We start from the raw sequence: 20,024 nt of genomic DNA on the forward strand, positions 1-20,024 counted from the left end.
ATACAGGTTAGATGTTTTTTGGACCTTCCCGGCTGCCGTACCCTAACAGGCTATAGTGTTTACTGGAGTAGATTAGCCGCCGAAACTAAGTGAAAACATGTCTGAATATTCACATGTAAAATCAACTAAACTTGTTTTGAAAGGTCAAAATAAAGGGTAAGTTTTTGTCTTTATTAAAAGCGTTAGTTATTTAGATGCGGTGTTGTTAGCAGGTAGAAATATGTCTCCTTTGTTTTAGCTAAAGCGCTAGCTTAAACTGTGACTTTCAGTATCATAAAAAATTAAAGGAACCTCTAAGATTTAAAATGTCTCCTTGATTTAGTTGAACAGATTTTTTACCTATAGCTTGTTTACTTTAAACTTTAGAATAACTCGTTAGCTTGTTGATTAGTTAGTCATATCTGGCGGTGGCTAATATGTTAGCTGTTCGTGTTGTTAGCTCATTAGTTTAATGTGTTTACCATATTTACCTTCTAAAATTTTAAATGTGTCCGTTTTGACTTATTTTATTAGCGGTCGTTTTAGATATTTTTGTGACGATAACTGGAACTGACTGCATCCACATACATACACTACTCACATAAAGTTAGAGATATTTGGCTTTCGGGTGAAATTTATGCAAAACGTAAACGGTTCACGCTACAGTGATACTATATGATGAAAGTAGGACATTTAAGTAGAAGCATATTATGGTGATTTCCTCATCTGAATGATGGATTGAAACAAACGTAAACAACGGTGATGGGTATATCACAACAACAAAATGTCTCCATAACATCAACTACAGCTTCACAACAAACTCTCATGCTGTTCACAAGTCGACTTATTGTCTGCTGAGGCATGGCATCCCACTCTTCTTAAAGGGCAGCCCTCAGGTCATTGAGGTTCAGGGGGCACGGAGTTACGAGCCTCTAGACGGCGACTCAGGTGATTATATAGATTTTCCATAGGAAGTGAAGGCCACCTTCTTCTTGGTACCCCGGGCTCCAGCAGCCATTCCCTAATGATGCGACCTTGGATAGCTGGAGCATTGTCATCCATGAAGATGAAATGAAACCTGTGTTGTTCATGCAGGGGCAGTAGATTAATGATGTAACTCAGGTAGTTTGTATAGTATAAATGAAGGGCAGTTCTGTATTGACCAGACACCTCTGCCCACACTGTAATACCACCACCACCAAAGCCTCGCCTGGTGGCAACAGTGGCTGATGCATTGTGCTCTCCATGACGTCTCCAACATCGTTGGCTGCAAACATTTCTGCTCAATGTGAATCGACTTTCATCAACGGCACTGAAGCCAACCGCGGCATGAATGACATTCATCATTTGGTTCCGCAGGGCACTGTTCACATCGAGGTGGTCATCAGAAATGGATTTTGGCAATGTGTGTCCACTCCTATGCCTTCCTTTCTGTGACTCTTCCAGTCTCTCTGTATCTCTGTTGCAACCTGCTGATGACATTCTGCGACACTTTAAGCTCAGCGGTCACTTCTGTCTGAGAATATCCTGTCTGAAGCCTTGCAATGGTGAGATATTGTTGATTAATTGTTAGGTGTTGTCTTGGTGTCAAAATGTGAACAGCATGATGAGGAGGATTGTTTAAATACTAATTCTGATTCAACCAGGAAATATATTGATCAATTCATGGATCAAACACCTGTTGTGAATTTCGCAGTTAAGCTCCTTGTTAGGGAGCAGCTGCTGTGAAAAAGTATGGAAACACCTAACAGTTGGACTCAAAGGTCTAGAGAACATCACATTTAGTTCACCTGAAAGGGAAAAGTGCATCCTGAGATTTCAACTGAAATACGAATATCCCCTCACTTTTTGTGAGGAGTGTTTCTACACTTCTCTAAAGAACAAGATTAGGGCTGCAACTAAGGATTATTTTGCTAATCAATTAATCTGTTGACTTTTTCGATTAATCATTCAATAATTGGATAACAAAAGATGCTTGATAGGAGATTCTGTACAGAATTTAAATCGGATGAAACTAAAATTATGCCACTTAAGTAATTCTGGATTTATCTTAAATGCAAAATGTACATATTTTTTGGACAATTTTTGCTTAATTTCTACTCTCAGTGGGTTGTTTTTTCAGCAAATGGCATATTTTAGAGTCCTAGTTATAACCCAGTTAACGATTATTCGATTAGCAAATTAGTTTATTATTTCCGTAATCAATTATTCACGATTAATCCGATTGATTGATTCAGTCCTGAACAAGATAAATGTATCATACATGATGATAGTGATTCTTTAATAATATTAGCACAATGTGTGAGTTTTTTTGTGTGTGTTGATGAACTATTCCTGAATTTAGCAATTTGATGTTATTAGTCTTGGTTTGGAAATCTGTTCAGTGTCTACATGTGTATGTAAATGTGCAATCAGCTGATCACAAAGTGAAGCTTCAATGTTTTTTTCCTCCAGAAAAAAGAAGAAGCACAAAGATAAGAGAAAATCGGCAAATGACGAAGATAAGCTAGATATTATTGGTATGTACAGTTATTATGCAATAAAATTTCAAAGTGTGCTTGAATATTAAAAAAACACTAATTAAAGACAGTTTAAATTGCTCACGTTTGGTCTGGAGATGTTGTAGACTATTAATTAAACAATGCTCAATTTACAGTGGTACAGAATCTAACTGAAACTGCTTTAATTGGAGATCACTACGTTTGAACCTAAATATGTTAGATGCTATTTTGAGTAGCTTTCCTTATAAGGGGACCACCACAGTTCTGTGGTATTGGGCCACAATCCTGTGGTCTCATTCAGTAGAGAGGAACTTCTCAACATCAGAGAGTCCTCTCTTGGGTTTTTTTCACCATCTTTCATCGATCCGAGGTTCACTGAGCTCCTGGCAAGCGGAGCTGCGGCTCTATTTGGGATTCTGCGCCGAAAACGGCGGAGGGGTAAGCGCGCTGGTAAAGCTCCGCAAAAGTGGACTTCGCACACCACTGCCTTCAATCCACCTGGCAAATGTCCGCTCTCTCAACAACAAGATGGACGAGCTGCTTCTTCTCACCGGTAAAAACATGGACCTCCGCGGATCAGCGATTCTCTGCTTTACCGAGACATGGCTGAGTGAAAACATCCCGGACCGAGAACTGCTGATGCCGGACTTCCAGCTGCTCAGAGCGGATCGCAGCGCAGAGCTATCGGGGAAGAAGCGAGGAGGCGGAATCTGCTTTTATATAAATGAAGATTGGTGCAGAGACATAAAAGCGCTGGGAAAAACATGTAGCCCGGATCTGGAGTCATTTTCCATCATCTGTAAACCGTTTTATTCACCGAGAGAGTTTTCCTCATTTATAATAATCGGCTCATATTTTCCACCGCATGGCTGCACTTCTGCCACTGAAAAACATCTCGCTGAGCTGATTACAGACGTGGAGAAAAATACACGCACTTTCATCATAATACTGGGAGATTTTAACAGAGCAAACCTCTCAAATGAACTCCCCAAATACAGACAACATATTAAGTGTCCCAACAGAGACAAAAACACACTGGACCATTGTTACACAGCTTTAAAGGACTCATATCATGCTATTACCAGGGCTGCTCTGGGTTTTTCGGATCATTATCTAATCCACCTCATCCCAACCTACAGACAGAGACTAAGAGCTTCCAGACCCGTGGTTCACACTGTTAAGAAGTGGACTGAGGAATCAAAGCAGATGCTACAGGCCTGCTTTGAATGCACAGACTGGACTGTTTTTGAAACTTCAGCCACTGACTTAAACCAACTAACTGATGTGGTGACATCATACATCAGTTTCTGTGAGGACAAGTGTGTGCAGACCAAGACCTTCTGCACCTTTGGGAACAATAAGCCATGATTTACTCCACACCTCAGGAATCTGCGCAGGGAAAAGGAAGAAGCTCACAGCAGTGGAGATTGGGCGCGGTACAGGCAGGCCAGGAACAAACTAACAAAAGAGATCAAAGCAACTAAGAGAAGCTACAGTGAGAAGCTTAAGAACAGCCTTTCAACTGGTGACACTTCAGCTGTATGGACTGGTCTGAGAAGCCTGACTGCCTATAGGAGCCCCCCCCCACTCATCCTGAACAGAGTTGTCTCCTGGCCAACCGTCTGAATGTCTTCTACTGCAGACATGACAAGAAGCCATTCACACCTCAAATCATCTCCTCCACATCCCATTCAGGAACAAATAAAGCAACCAACCCCCTACCTTCAGATCCTCCGCCTGCACTAAAGATCTCCGAGGAAGATGTAAACAGGCTCTTTCAGCGCATGAAAACAAAGAAAGCTGGAGGACCTGATAACGTCTCCCCATCATGTCTGAAAGCCTGTGCAAATCAACTTGCTCCGATCTTCACAAGGATCTTCAACAAGTCACTGGAGAAATGTGAGGTCCCCTCCTGCCTCAAACGATCCACCATCATCCCGGTTCCCAAGAAACCCACCATCCTAGGATTAAATGACTACAGGCCTGTAGCCCTGACGTCTGTGGTCATGAAATCCTTTGAGCGGCTGGTGTTGAAGCACCTGAAAGACATCACAGGCCCCCTGCTGGACCCCCTGCAGTTTGCTTACTGAGCAAACAGGTCGGCAGATGATTCTGTTAACTTAGGTCTACACTTCATCCTGCAACACCTCGACCGTCCAGGGACGTACGCCAGGATCCTGTTTGTAGACTTCAGCTCGGCCTTCAACACCATCATACCAGACATCCTCCACCAGAAGCTCACCCAGCTCAACGTCCCAGCCTCCACCTGTCAGTGGATCAACAGCTTCCTGACGGACCGATAGCAGCAGATGACACTGGGGAGCATTTTCTCCCGATCCAGATCAATAAGTACTGGTGCCCCCCAGGGGTGTGTTCTATCCCCACTCCTCTTCTCTCTGTACACAAATGACTGCACCTCATCGGACTCGTCCGTGAAACTCCTGAAGTTTGCAGACGACACCACTGTCATTGGACTGATCCAGGACGGTGTTGAGTCTGCATACAGACAGCAGGTGGATCGGCTGGTACACTGGTGCAGTCAGAACTACCTTGAACTCAACCCACTCAAGACTGTGGAAATGGTGGTGGACTTTCGGAGAACACTACCCCCAGACACCCCCCTCACCATCCTCAACAACACTGTATCGGCCGTGGACCACTTCAGGTTCTTAGGAACCACCATCTCTGAGGACCTGAGATGGTCTTCACACATAGACACTGTTCAAAAGAAGGCCCAGCAGAGACTTTACTTCCTGAGGCAACTCAAGAAGTTCAACCTTCCACAGGAGCTGTTGGTCATCTTCTACACTGCCATCATTCAGTCTGTCCTGTCTTCATCCATCTCAGTGTGGTTTGGCTCATCCACAAAACAGGACAGGTCCAGACTGCAACGAATAATCAGGACTGCAGAGAGAATAATCAGGGCTGACCTTCCCTCCATCCAGGACTTATACAGGTCTAGGGTCAGGAAAAGAGCTGCCAAAATCTCTGCAGACCCCACACACCCTGCACATAAACTGTTCAGAGTTTTACCTTCAGGTGGCGCTACAGAGCACTGTTCACTAAAACCAGCTGCCACAGAGACAGTTTCTTCCCCCGGGCTGTTTCTCTGATGAACATTTAATAGAGTACAAAACAACAGCATACAGATGTTGCAAATGCACCTTTTCTATTAGATATGTGTATATTGTACATTGTAAATTTGTATATTCTGTAATGCAAAAACAGAACAAAAGAGCAAAGTGTACCGGAGTCAAATTCCTTGTTTATATGTACGAACTTGGCAATAAAGCTAATTCTGATACCTAAACTTGATAATTATTGCTTATGAAAAATTTTATACAGACTTTAACTGCCTGAAATCTTGAACCTGATGACATCACTAAGGCAGGGTGATTGCCAGGTTGTTTAGACCTTAAAGAAAAATATATAACCAAGCCGTTTTTCCAAAAAAGCTTTTTTTAGCCAAGTTGCACAACCGACATTTACAATTTAGAGAGCTCTACATTTTGCGATCCCAAAACCTGGTCTCTAAATGTAAATAACTTCAACATTTATAATTTTAATTGCATGTATAATAAAAATACTCTATACTCATTTAAAGTCCTGAAAATGAGTCATATTTTGAACAATCTGCAAAATCAAATAAAGCAGACGGTATTATTACATTTATATAACAGTAAATATGCCAGTAAGTAGTTCCTCCGGGAGGAGGCCCAGAAGAAGACCCAGGACACGCTGGAGGGACTATGTTTCTCGGCTGGCCTGGGAACGCCTTGGGATTCCCCCGGACGAGCCGGCCCAAGTGGCTGGGGAGAGGGAAGTCTGGGTTACTCTGCTTAGGCTGCTGCCCCCGCGACCCGACCCCAAATAAGCGGAATACAATAGATGAATGGATGGATAAATATGTCAGTAAATTTGTCAGCGATCAAATGTTTTCATGTTTGAATAATCAGATTTCTACACAACCAGAATCATTTTTCATCCTAAGTTGTACTGTTTTTAAAGAAAAACATGCATTAAATGGAGGATTTAACATCTCCATGAATGGACCTTAGTGAAAGATTAAAATAGTGATGTAACTGTATTTTTTTGGCCTGCTGCAGTACTTGGGTTTTTCTGTTCCCTAGGCGGTTGGTGGTGTGTCAGTGGTTTCGGTGATATTGCAGGAACGGTTGCCATAGAGATGCAGAACAACTCGTACATTCATGCCCTGGATACTGGACTCTTCACACTTGGTGCACCACATGGAGGTATAAGGAGACACTGGGATTATGATCCAATTATTACTTCAGGGGTTTAGTTCATTCATGCAGCTCATGTTTTTTTTCTGTACACTTAAAAGATATACTTCCATGGGATTCAGTCCAATCACTTCATTATTCTTATTGGAGCTGCACAACATATCAATGTGTGCAAAATTGCAATCACAAAAGGCCTGCTTGGATGCAATATTTATTGAACAAAAATTTTTATATTTATTGAACAAAACATTTCTATAGTCCATGCACAAAAAAAAAGTCATTTAACAATTACTACAAATGTTTAGAACTAACTTAATAAAAGAAATGAAACACTGAAAGATCTGAGTTTACCAAGTGGCATCATATGATCTACTGAATTTGGTTGTACTGTATTATAATTAGGATTGGATTTGATGTTATCTGAGTGTGACTATATGATTGTATTGGAATAAATTGAGTTGAATTGGGACTTTATATAATTGGATATAAATGGACTAGTCCACCTTGGGATGGGATTGGCACTTGAACTGAATTGTACAAGAATGTTTGAAATAATTGGCATTTATTACCTGTAGTTTCTTGGATGCAGAATGAATGATGGCATCGATGATAGAAGAAATGTCGGCTGCTAATAATGTCAACGGTTGTAACAGGGTTCCCAGTCAGTATGCACCACCCATAGACCCTAATAACATCTATCCATTGTCTACACCCGCTTGACCTTGCAGGGTTGCAGGGAGCTGGTGCCTATCTCCAGCGTTCATTGGGCGGGAGGCGGGGTACACCCTGGACAGGTCTCCAGTCCATCACAGGGCAACACAGGACAAACAATCACGCACACACTCACACTTAAGGGCAATTTAGAGAGGCCACTTAGTCTGACAGTCATGTTTTTGTACTGTGGGAGTAAGCCAGAGTTCCCAGAGAAAAGCTACACCCATGCACAGGGCTAACACACAAACTCCATGCAGAAACATGGCTACCAACTCTGCCTCTGTGCAGCCCTAATAAAACCTGGGTAAATATTTGGGTAAAGAAAGTAATTTAATCTGCCAATCAGGTTACATGTAACCATCTGTACAGTTATTCTACATCAGACGTATTCCAGTTATTCCACAAGATAAATAAAAACCTAAACTGAGTTTTATGCTAAGTGGGCTTTGTGGGAATAAAGTTGGTTTTTGGCTCAAGGCCACAATGGACCTAAAAACCTAAGTGGAGAAGTCAGATACCAGGTAAAAAGACTGAACAGGAGCTGAGAAGGCCATAGCTAATGAGATATTACTTCTACCTGTAGGCACTTCTGACAGAGTAGTTCTCATTGAATCAGTCTGCCCTGAAAAGACATTGCAGACAATTAATTCTAGCAAGAACATTCAATTCCCTTAGTGAGCCTTCATGCTCTGCATTCATATAAGCTCATTTGTATGAGATGAAAGAGCCCAAAAGCTTCAAGTATAGAAAGGGGGACTAGAGATTGTCCCTTTTTTAACAGTATGTTTGCTCAGACTGTTCTGGGAATTTTTCATTTTGAAACGGTGCACAACTGGTCACATGTAGCCACTGGTCAGTATAGCCTTAAAGATGCCAACAGCCTTTCAAAAACACATTCTCCAAAATTATGAATGTTATTATCATTTTCAAAATACATTTTATGACACATTCTACTTCTGCTTCATCCATTTGAAATTTGTATCCCAGCTTTACTCTGTTAGCTGTGTGAGGGGTGGTAAATTTCTCAAAGCTTTGGCTGTGTGTAAAGTAAGGAATGTGACTTTTATGGAAAAATAATCTGTTTATTTTAACGGTAATAATGGAGACCGTAACCTTTCCACACATATCTATGTAACGGTGCACATATAACCCACACATCAACTGTATTTATGAACACAAACACATTTGTACACTGATACACAGATCTGTAGGCAGCTTTGGGTTAAGTGTCTTGCCCAACCTTAGGGTTGCAGGAGGACTTTTCTTCCCATTTTCTTTCCAAATCATGGTTTTACATGACTTTCCCAGATTAAGATTAAGCTAGAAACATTGTTTATGCAGTTAAATGTACTAAAAACGGGCAGAGTGAAGATTGATATTGTAGGCTAAGCTTACAACTTAACACATACAGTGGTAATCAGTCAAACATCCAGCAGGGTTCCGGTCAAAATCTTTCCATAAATAATTATTAACAAAATGTAGCAAAATGTTGCTTGTGCTCCTGTGGTATGAAATGAAATGAAATGTTTAGTGCATCAAAAACCTCCATTTATTGTCAGTAGTTGGAATTACTCCAGTACTTTAAACGCCCTCAGCTCAGCTGCTGATGGCTGCAGCCTGAGGACTGTCCTCATACTCAACCATGTGGAGAAAAGGAGAAGAAATTTCAAGAAATTATAAAACGAAAATAAACTTACCTCAACCATTTATGTCAATAGATTATCTAGTCAACGTCATCATTTGTTTTGACCTGCAGCCAGCTCCAAAATGTTATAAAAACTGTTGTAGGTAGCTATAGATTTGAGTCTAGAAAACTTTGTAATAAATTAGTAATAAACTTAGTGTTTTCTTAGCTGACCCCAGATCAGTACAGAAAAGTAAAGTAAGAGGGTTGATGTTATGAATTTTAGGAATTAATGAAACGTTGTAACAGGTTAATGTTCATAGAAATTTAGCCCAATATGTTCAAACATGCCCTAGATAAAATTCAGCTTGACGTAGGCCAAAGAGTGTGAAGCCTTGTAAAATGTCTCCCATGATGTTTCAGATGACGAGGGACCCGACCCACCAGAACAGTTCACTGCCATTAAACTGTCAGACTCACGGTGAGTTCACAAAGACAAACCGCACCCTGTAACACGCTGGTGTTCATTGCTCCCTTCGGTTCATAACGTTTTCTGAAGATTTGTCTTGTCTGCATGAATTTACCAACCAGTCTGTGATGCCTTCTGCATATTACAGAGCAATTTATCATGCCTGCGTTTCAGAATTAGATCTCATTGTTTTGTCTCTTAAATTATAATTTGGTGTTTGTTTTGTTGAAGAATTGCTTTGAAATCTGGATACGGGAAATATCTGGGCATCAACTCTGACGGCTTGGTGATGGGACGCTCCGACGCCATTGGCTCCAGAGAACAATGGGAACCTGTCTTCCAGGATGTGAGTAAATATAAATTTATTTTGTTCATTTCTGTCAGCCAGCTGTGTCATATACATTAGCAGGGTTTTTGTGTCTAGGCCTTGAGGAACAGCTACAGATATGACACTTTATAGCGTTTTGTTTTAGCCACTGTAGATTTTGGAAGAGTCACTGCTTTTAAATGTTAAGTTATGCCTTTTAGACCACGCTGGAGCCTGGATGTTGGTGTTATCCAGACCTACACCTGGAGGCATCTCTATTAATACAAAAAGTTTTATATAAAATCGCCTTCATTATCATCTATTGGGACTCGGTTTCTTTTAATTATTGGCTTTCTTATCTAATCAAATAGTTTATTCTCAATGTTAACAAAAAACATGTAAGTATTATGAGATTGTGAAAAGATCAGATTTTTACCTTTTAGTTAAATGTTATTTCCTGTTACGTGCTCAGGGTCCATTTTTTCCAACTTAAAACACAAAATAATTTTGTTGTGAATTCTTTTCTTTTTACCTGCTCAGCAATAAATTAAACATGCAATATTTTTATGTAGCAAAGTAGTCTGGTTTCTGTAGAAAAGATCATTGCAGGAAAGGTTTCTCAGAAATGAGTCTTAATAAAAAATGTTTACAGTTTCCTCAGTTTCTTCTAGCAAAAGCGAGAACTTTCTTCTTAAACCCTCGCTCTATTTGGCCTGTATTAATGAATGGGTGTGACCACGCCTGTTTGAGTTGTGATGAAAATGTCACTGTCTTGTTTGATACTCTGCATCACCTGATAAAATTAATCATAATGCTTTTCCTACTTAGAATGATTTGGCAGAACTACTGAGCACATTTCTAACACTTTAAAAGTCACTGGATGTTTCTTGGCCCTACTTACTAAGAGATAAAAGTGGAAAAAAAAAAAACTTGTGTTGTACCGGAGATTTTCCATTTATGAAGATAGAAGAAGACAGAAGATACATTTTTCTGTGAAAATCCTGTCCTAAAAAAAGCCACATCAGCTTCATTTGGTGGCTGGCCATATTCGTACTGCGATCAGGGACCACACAAAGTTATTCCAAGGGCCACAAATTGCCCCTGGGCTGCTGCAGTTTGGACTCTCCTGCTTTAGCGGCTAATTTCAGTGCTGTGCAGAGACAAAAGAAATGTTTTCTAAAGATTAGTTTTAATTTAAAGCATATTGCATATCTTCACCAGGAGTGCCAAGGATGCAAACGGGTTTTTTTTTATTTTTTATTTAGAAATAAAGTTTCAGAAATTTCACTTCTATGTTTTTCATATCTAATAATTTGACCAACATTTTATCTTCAGATGCGTTTTGTTATTTTCTTGATGCCGGGGCTAAGGATGACAGGTAAAAATTAGCTTTAGTGGTAAACACTCAACTTGTCATCCTGCCTTGACAGTCCAGGGCTTGTTTTGGTGCCTTGTTTAAAACCTCCAATCTTCAGGCATCTTTTACATCAAACATCTGGTATTTTATATGTTTCTGTCACAACAACCCATCTCACTACAATTGTGTTTAATCTCTGTTTTTGTTCTGCCCTGCCTCAGGGTAAAATGGCTCTGCTGGCTGCAAATAGCTGTTTCATCTCCTACAGTGACGATGGAGACATTGTGGCCAAGAACAAGACGGCAGGGGACAGTGAGATGTTGAAGGTGATAGATTGTGTTTCTTTTTTCTCCAAGGATTCATGTTAATCCTGTGATTTATGGTACATGCAGTGTCTGCAGGGACTTGACTGGTTAAAGAGAAGGGGGTAAATGTTAGCCACCTCACTTAAGGGAGGTTGAGGTGTTGTTAATGTACACCCTCTCTTTGTTTTTTTATTTCTCTCCTTGGTGAGAAGATCCGGACTAATACAGAACGAGAAGTCAAGCATAAAGATGACATTGCAGATGAGGACAGAGGAAATGTAAAATCCTGTGAAGTCAATTATGTGTAAGTTCTCAACACTGTTTATAGGAATATTACTCATTTATGCACAAGCAGCATGCATGTTACATTAATAATGATCAGTTCTTTCTGTTTTGGTGTGCAGCTTATAGTGTGCAGAAAAGAAAGCCCGTTTGCTTTATAATTAGCATAGTTTAGAGAGTGTGTTTTCTAGTTATTTACATGCATGTTTTATGGAGAGGAAAGGGTATTCCCCTTATCCTTATTTTATTTATTTTTTCTTTTAAATTATTGAAAACATGTGGAAAAAAGTTTCTGATTTGTTTAAACTGGTCACCAGCAAGGGGAAGGATTCCTATTAGGGCAGAAACAACTAATTGGATTAATCGTGATTCATTGATATTTGAAATAATCATCAACTAATTTAATGGTCTAATAATCGTTAACTGGAGTATACAAACTCTAAAACATGCGTTTGCTGAAAGAACAACCCACACAAAGCGGTAATTAGGCCAAATTTGTACAAAAATACATACATTTTGCATTGAAGATGAAAAAAAATCTTCTTTGTATGTAAATATGCTCTAACCAGAACTCATAGCTTAGGCTTCACTTGGTTCAAATTCTGTAACAAATCTAATAAGCACATTTGACTATCCGATTATTAATCGATTAATCAAAAAAATGGTGGACAGATTAATCGATTAGCAAAGTTAGTTGCTGCCCTAGTTCTTATGCATCCATTTGAGTGTGGAATTAATTTTCCAGTTCTAGGTAGTTATGTAAAAGGAAAAGAGAATAGTTCAAAATGTTTATATACCCAGACTTGTTTTGTCTTTGAATTTCCCTTAATGAGCTGAGCTAACCACACCTTTTTTCACACTGGTTCAAGTTAGATATAGTTACCGATAAAATAATCATTAAAAAAATATTTAAATTTGATCTTGCTTTTCCATTTCAGCTCACATATTAAAGCAAGGTTCTGAATGCTCAGCGAAGAGCAACAAACATGTTGTTAGTAGGAGCTGAAGTATCAAGGTTTAAAAAAGAAATATCATCACAGATGTCCTATAATTGTTTTCCCCAACTGTTGCGTTCAGAAGCTGTTTTTTTTTTTTGTTAAATGACGGTTTCGTTTGTATAATTAAATCCATATTGCTTGTGCCATGTGTCCTAAATGCTGCTGTGACATTGGATGTGTAATGATGTTTTGGTACACTTGGTACATCTTGTCGCCTCCTCTAAAGTTGGCGCGGAAGCATTTTATTCAGATTGGGAAGAATAAATAAAGTGATTTTATTTTTTACTTTGCTTTCACATGATGTCAGTCTGTGTCGGCAAGATTTTGACAGCAAAACCGCACGCCTGAATGAGATCACACCTTTAAGCATCCGCCTCATCACTGCCACCCCTCAGAGGTGGTGTTGATGGTCTGCTGTTGGTGTGATGAGAGAGCGAGCAACGGCACATTTCAGCTTCTAACTGTGTTTTATGCAGCCTTTTAAAGTTGCACGCAATTCGTCTGAGGCACTTTTCCTTTTTTTGGGGGTTGGCATGCTTTAGATTGTGTTTCCACTCTATTTGTTTTAGATGAATGTTAGGAAAATGGACTCATCATGCTGACATGTTGATAATGGCTGCCCTTGAGCCTGGTTGGCTGATGTAGTGTTTAGCTCGTGAAATGCCTTTCAAGATGGAGTACAGTCTGGGAATCATAAAACACTGGCTGAGCGGAGAGAAACCAAATGTCAGAAGAAGTTTCAGATAAAAAGGCCTTGGGTTTTTTCCTAACAGTGTTACAGATATTTCAGTGAAATAAGAAGGTCTGTTAACTGGATAATTGTCCTACTGCTTGATTTATAACACACCACATGCTGCCATAGCCAATATGCACTATTGCTTCCATTTTTCATTATCTGAATGTTTTTTTTAATTAAATTGTTAATTAATATTCTTGCATACTATTTTGTTACAACTGGGATGTCTTTTTTCTCTGTATCACAGGAAGAAATTTCAGAGTTTTCAAGATAGGCGGCTCAGGGTTAATGAAGGAGACGCCTCTACACTGAAGAAAGCCAGGATGGATGGAAAATTTCACGAAGCTTTGCTGGACAGGTATGAAAGCAATAGTACACACAGGGTTCCCACAGTCTGGAATTTTATGTAACAGGGTTCAAGGTCTGGATAAACGTGGATAAAAGAGAAAAATCTTTGGTTTTCTAGACTTTTTTTCTCAACTTTAACTTTCTTAAGGGCAAAAATCTTATAGTGCTTAATGTACTTCAGTTTTTCATACATTGATTTATATTTAAATGTCATTCTTTATGTTTGATTTGACACACGCCACCTTGATTTTAACATTTAACATCAGCCTTCTTGGTTTTTGACCTGCTGACTGAATGCGCACTCATTCAAAAAATTAGAAAAGGGCCATTTTACTACTTCTTGGACTTCAGACACCTTCAAATTCAAGTTAAGCCAGACTGAGTCTGGTTATAAAGCAAGCAACATACTGAAGGTGCTATTATTTGAAATCTTCTACAAATTAAACAAAGGTATTCAAAGTCTTAAAGCAAAAATGTGTAGTTCGAATAATTTGCTTTAAATGAAGGCTACACGAGATCTGATTTGGCAAATACAAGAGTTACAGATTTTGAAACAGAGTTGGTCTTAGTTTGTTCAGATGTTAAAAAAGCAGCAAACGCTGTTAGCTTTCCAATAACTGGAAGCCAGTTTCAGCACTTATTGTTTTGTGGAACCTACAACTTCTATTTAAGCAGTTCAAGGTGGATATTTTGCACTCAAATGTCCAGAATGCAATAAAGGGTGCAAAAACTCCAGAATGTGCAGGAATCCTGTACACAGTGAATATGTCCTCTACTACAGCTGGTTGATGCAGTTTGAATAAAAGTGGTGCTGACCCAAACCAGGATATTTTGGTTCCTTCCTTTGTTCTTTTTTTTGTCAAGTTTTGTGAAATCAGACTGCGTGGTTTTCATGTAATCTTTGTAGGCATTTGTACAATACCAAATCGTTGCGAGCTGATAAACAGTGCCTTACAGACGTTTTCAAACCACTTGAACATTTTCACATTGCAACATCACGTTGCAACCGCAAACCTCCAAGTATTTTATTGGGTTTGGGATGGTGCAGCAACACAGTGGCTCAAACTGGGAAATTGGAAGAAAAAGAGTAGAAGGTTTTCTTAACTTCTCGTAAGTAAAAATCTGAAAAGTGTGGTGTGCATTGGTATTCAAGTCAATACTTTCTAGAACAACTGGTCGCTTCAATCATAGCTACACATCTTTTAGGATATGTTTCAAGCAGATATGCGCATCAACAGTTTTTTTATTTTTTGCCAGTTTACATGTGAAAATGCTTTAAACTAAACCATTTCATTGTATCTGTGGCTTTATGGTTCAAGTTCTTGTCCTGCTTGTCCTCCTCCACAGTCTCAAGTCTTTTCAAGTCTCTAACAGGTTTTGTCCCAGGATTACGTTGTACCTAGCTTTATACCAGCTTCCCTGTTGCTGCTGATGAAGAGCATTTCTACAGGCTGATGCTGCCACCCAGGGGCGCAGCCAGGAATTTTGGGCCCCTTGACCAATAAAATCAAATTTTACAGTCTATTTTTTGTTGTGAAACTTTTCTATCAAAAATTCTCATTTTTGAAAGATTTAAAAAAGCTTAAATATACTTTAACTGTACAAGTTTTATAAAATTATAGTGTAAAACATTTATAGCTTCGTATCACTTTTCAATCAATATAGATTAAAATATATTAACATCATCATCTCAAAATAGTCAAAATAGCAGATTATTGAACAAGAGAAGAACAAAGAACTCTTGGAAACCCAAGGTTTTCTCTTAAATAAGCTATTTGACCGCTAGCATGGCCCTTGCTTAGCATTGCCATGCTCTTTCCATGTTCAAATGATGGACAATTCTCTGTTAGACGTTTAAAATCGGTCCTGTCTGCTGTGTCCCTTGGTCTTCATGACGCCGTTTGTTCACCAGCCTTATCTAACAAACCTTTGAGGTCTCTACAGAAGTGCTTAATTTATACTCAGATTAAATTACACACAGATGGACTCCATTTACTATTTAGGTAAAGAAATTGGTTGCATTTGGTTTTATTTAGGGGTATCAGAGTAAAATGCATGCAACAATTTCCAGAGATTTTGTAAAAATGTTGAGAACCATGTAGCGGTTTACTTCCACTTCACAATTAAGCTCTACTCTCCCATCTAAGTTCATGGATCTAATGTGGTAAAATGTGAACATTTCAATTGAGAGGAGTAATTTACAAGCATATACCTCAAACCAACTGACCTAATAGGTATAGACTACTTTAGTCCATCCATCAACCCTTTGTCTTATGCTGCTCCGAGTTTTTTTTTTTTTTTAGCTGCAGCAAAATTTTGTGTCCGTGATTTTAAAATCCTTTAATTCCTCATTTTTAACGCAGATTTATAAACTTTGTAGCATTTAAATGCTTCATTTAAGATCTGTTGAATGAAGGAATTTAATTTGAAAATGTATCTCACAGATCTGTTTCAGCTCGTCTTAACGGGACATGATTAAGTAAATATTCTAAAACCTATTCAACAAACTTTAATTTACCAGAGCATTGAAGAAAAAAAATATTTTCTCTACATGAACACAAAAATTATGCAAATAATAGACATTCCAATATACAAATGTTTTCTCTTTTTTTGTATGCTTTAATATCAACAGTAATTCTTGTGTACATTGTGTGTGTGTGTGTGTGTGTGTGTGTGTGTGTGTGTGTGTGTGTGTATATATCAGTAAAAATGTCAAACTAAAGTAATATTTTCAAACTCCTGAGGTACACTGAATTTTAAATGTCTTTTTCCTCTGTTTGCAGGAGAAGCAAAATGAAAGCAGACCGATACTGCAAATGAAAACTCGGTGGATTTCTACCACGTCTTTTAGAAATCCTGCTTACTTTGCAGATGTGCTAATTTGATATGGCTGTTTTTTTGTTTTTTTTACATTATAAAATAAAACTTTTAATGGTTAAAATGGCTTTATTGCTTCTTCTTGTTTGGACTGCCACATATCTATATTTTGTGAGGACCTATGAATTTAGGTGACCCACTGGCCTTTCAGTATAAATAATTAACTAGTGTGTGTCCACACTACCCCGGAGTACCTGAAATAACACTGGTGGTCCAATTGGCCTCTAGAACTGTGTAAATAACTATATGTATGATTTATTTATGTCAAAATCAGTCAATATGGCTTTAAGCTGTGTTGCATTGATTATGTTTTGCTTTTTTATGATGAACCATGTTGCCTAAAACAGCACAGTAAAGGCACATACATAAGTTAAAACAGGGGAAGGTGAAATATGGCAGGTGTTAGTGTCCAAAAAGGTTTATCCCTTAGCACCTGGATTTATTATTTGCTGGGTTGTTTGTCTGTAAAATGCAGAAAATCATTGGTGCAACAAAAAATTGTAGCAGAAATGTGTGGCACAAGATGTAATAATAAGAGGCTTAAGCCTAATTAGAATTAGAAAGCAGATAAATGAGTTTTTTACTGTAGAAAATCATAAAGGTTTAAGACTAGGAAGCATGAAGGACATTATTAGAGGAGGAAAATTAAAAGCTGTTTTATATTATGTAGTATTAATCCTGTAAATATTGCATTTATAAGGACTAGTTATTCAGAGGTCCTGAATTATTGGATTTATAAATGCCTTGAAAAGGAGGAAAAGTGAGATGTGGACTGATTTTAGCTGTGTTATTAGAACCTTAAATGACAAAGTATTCACACCTCTAGAACGTCTGTTAACAGTAATTTTCATGTCTTGTCACAGAATCACATTTGGATTTAGGTCTGAACTTTGACTAGACCATTCAGAAACATGAATGTGGTTCCGTCTAAGCCATCCTATTGTAGCGCTTGGTTGTTTTGCTTCTTTATTGTCATCCATCTTTCTATCAACTCTGGCCAACTTCCCTTTCCTTACTAAAGAACTTCCCCACAGTATGATGCTGCCAACACCATGTTTTACCATTGGTATGGTGTGTTCAAGGTGATGTGCAGCGACTGTACTGCACATAGAGCTTTGCATGTTGGCCAAAAAGTTTAATTTTTAAGGGATATAAATATAAGACACTGTACCAGTGGTCCCCATATTTCTGTTCCTGTTGCAAAGACTGTCTTTATCATCATGGGGATAATGGTACCAGTAACAGATAAAATAAGAGTTGGCCAGGGTATGAAAAACCTGACTGTAATTGCTGTAAGAACAGTCCAGTGATTTCTGTGGTTCTGGCGTAAATGTGTTCTTCAGATAATCAGATTGCCTGAAGATTTCTGACTTTCAGACATTTTATTTGCTATGTCTAACTTGAATCTTAAACATTTCAACTCAAATTGAAGGGATCAAGTGCTAATCTCAAAAATCATTTAACAATTTTATTAATAGAGCAATTTTCTTACAGTTAAATGCAACAGTAAGTTTCTTAGAGGTTGAAAATAGGAACAGGTGTGCAGACAGCACACACCTAAAAATGACAATGTAACTAAAATAATTATTAGACAACTGGTATAAAATACATTTATAACTGAAGAAATGCAATCACCCCTGAGAAACAGATAGATTTTAAAACGAAACACTGAAAGTTGTTACCCAACAGACAAAAATAAAACATTCAATTCCATTTATGATTAAATCCAACCTGTTGTGATTACTAGATTAATCAGATAAATGACATTAAAGACCTTGCTATCAAATTAAACTTGAAATAAAGCTAAACAAAACTAAAAGTTACTCAAATCAAATTCTGATAAACAGAAATAAACCAATGATACAAAATAGAAATAAAACAATGATACGAATTGATAATTCTCTGCTACTCATGACTTAATTTCTAAAGAACACTAAAGTAGTGCTTTAATAGGCTTTGGGTCATCAGGAAACTGATGTACAGGTCCTTCTCAAAATATTAGCATATTGTGATAAAGTTCATTATTTTCCATAATGTCATTATGAAAATTTAACATTCATATATTTTTGATTCATTGCACACTAACTGAAATATTTCAGGTCTTTTATTGTCTTAATACGGATGATTTTGGCATACAGCTCATGAAAACCCGAAATGTCTATCTCACAAAATTAGCATATCATTAAAAGGGTCTCTAAACGAGCTATGAACCTAATCATCTGAATCAACGAGTTAACTCTAAACACCTGCAAAAGATTCCTGAGGCCTTTAAAACTCCCAGCCTGGTTCATCACTCAAAACCCCAATCATGGATAAGACTGCCGACCTGACTGCTGTCCAGAAGGCCACTATTGACACCCTCAAGCAAGAGGGTAAGACACAGAAAGACATTTCTGAACGAATAGGCTGTTCCCAGAGTGCTGTATCAAGGCACCTCAGTGGGAAGTCTGTGGGAAGGAAAAAGTGTGGCAGAAAACGCTGCACAACGAGAAGAGGTGACCGGACCCTGAGGAAGATTGTGGAGAAGGGCCGATTCCAGACCTTGGGGGACCTGCGGAAGCAGTGGACTGAGTCTGGAGTAGAAACATCCAGAGCCACCGTGCACAGGCGTGAGCAGGAAATGGGCTACAGGTGCCGCATTCCCCAGGTCAAGCCACTTTTGAACCAGAAACAGCGGCAGAAGCGCCTGACCTGGGCTACAGAGAAGCAGCACTGGACTGTTGCTCAGTGGTCCAAAGTACTTTTTTCAGATGAAAGCAAATTCTGCATGTCATTCGGAAATCAAGGTGCCAGAGTCTGGAGGAAGACTGAGGAGAAGGAAATGCCAAAATGCCAGAAGTCCAGTGTCAAGTACCCACAGTCAGTGATGGTCTGGGGTGCCGTGTCAGCTGCTGGTGTTGGTCCACTGTGTTTTATCAAGGGCAGGGTCAATGCAGCTAGCTATCAGGAGATTTTGGAGCACTTCATGCTTCCATCTGCTGAAAAGCTTTATGGAGATGAAGATTTCATTTTTCAGCACGACCTGGCACCTGCTCACAGTGCCAAAACCACTGGTAAATGGTTTACTGACCATGGTATCACTGTGCTCAATTGGCCTGCCAACTCACCTGACCTGAACCCCATAGAGAATCTGTGGGATATTGTGAAGAGAACGTTGAGAGACTCAAGACCCAACACTCTGGATGAGCTAAAGGCCGCTATCGAAGCATCCTGGGCCTCCATAAGACCTCAGCAGTGCCACAGGCTGATTGCCTCCATGCCACGCCGCATTGAAGCAGTCATT

General features: G+C 39.0%; 1 protein-coding gene across 1 annotated transcript; it reads left to right on the plus strand.

The window, feature by feature from the left end:
- Positions 1 to 9: 9 nt before the first annotated feature.
- On the plus strand, positions 10 to 16,809 carry frg1 (FSHD region gene 1). Its single transcript, XM_047366317.1, has 9 exons — positions 10 to 156; positions 2,434 to 2,498; positions 6,611 to 6,733; positions 9,486 to 9,543; positions 9,763 to 9,877; positions 11,417 to 11,521; positions 11,713 to 11,804; positions 13,764 to 13,874; positions 16,648 to 16,809. Exons 1-9 carry the CDS (start codon positions 98 to 100, stop codon positions 16,682 to 16,684), a joined length of 765 nt encoding a protein of 254 aa, XP_047222273.1. The 5' UTR covers positions 10 to 97; the 3' UTR covers positions 16,685 to 16,809.
- Positions 16,810 to 20,024: the final 3,215 nt, after the last annotated feature.

Source organism: Girardinichthys multiradiatus, chromosome 5, assembly GCF_021462225.1.
Source record: "Girardinichthys multiradiatus isolate DD_20200921_A chromosome 5, DD_fGirMul_XY1, whole genome shotgun sequence".
Classification (NCBI taxonomy): domain Eukaryota; kingdom Metazoa; phylum Chordata; class Actinopteri; order Cyprinodontiformes; family Goodeidae; genus Girardinichthys; species Girardinichthys multiradiatus.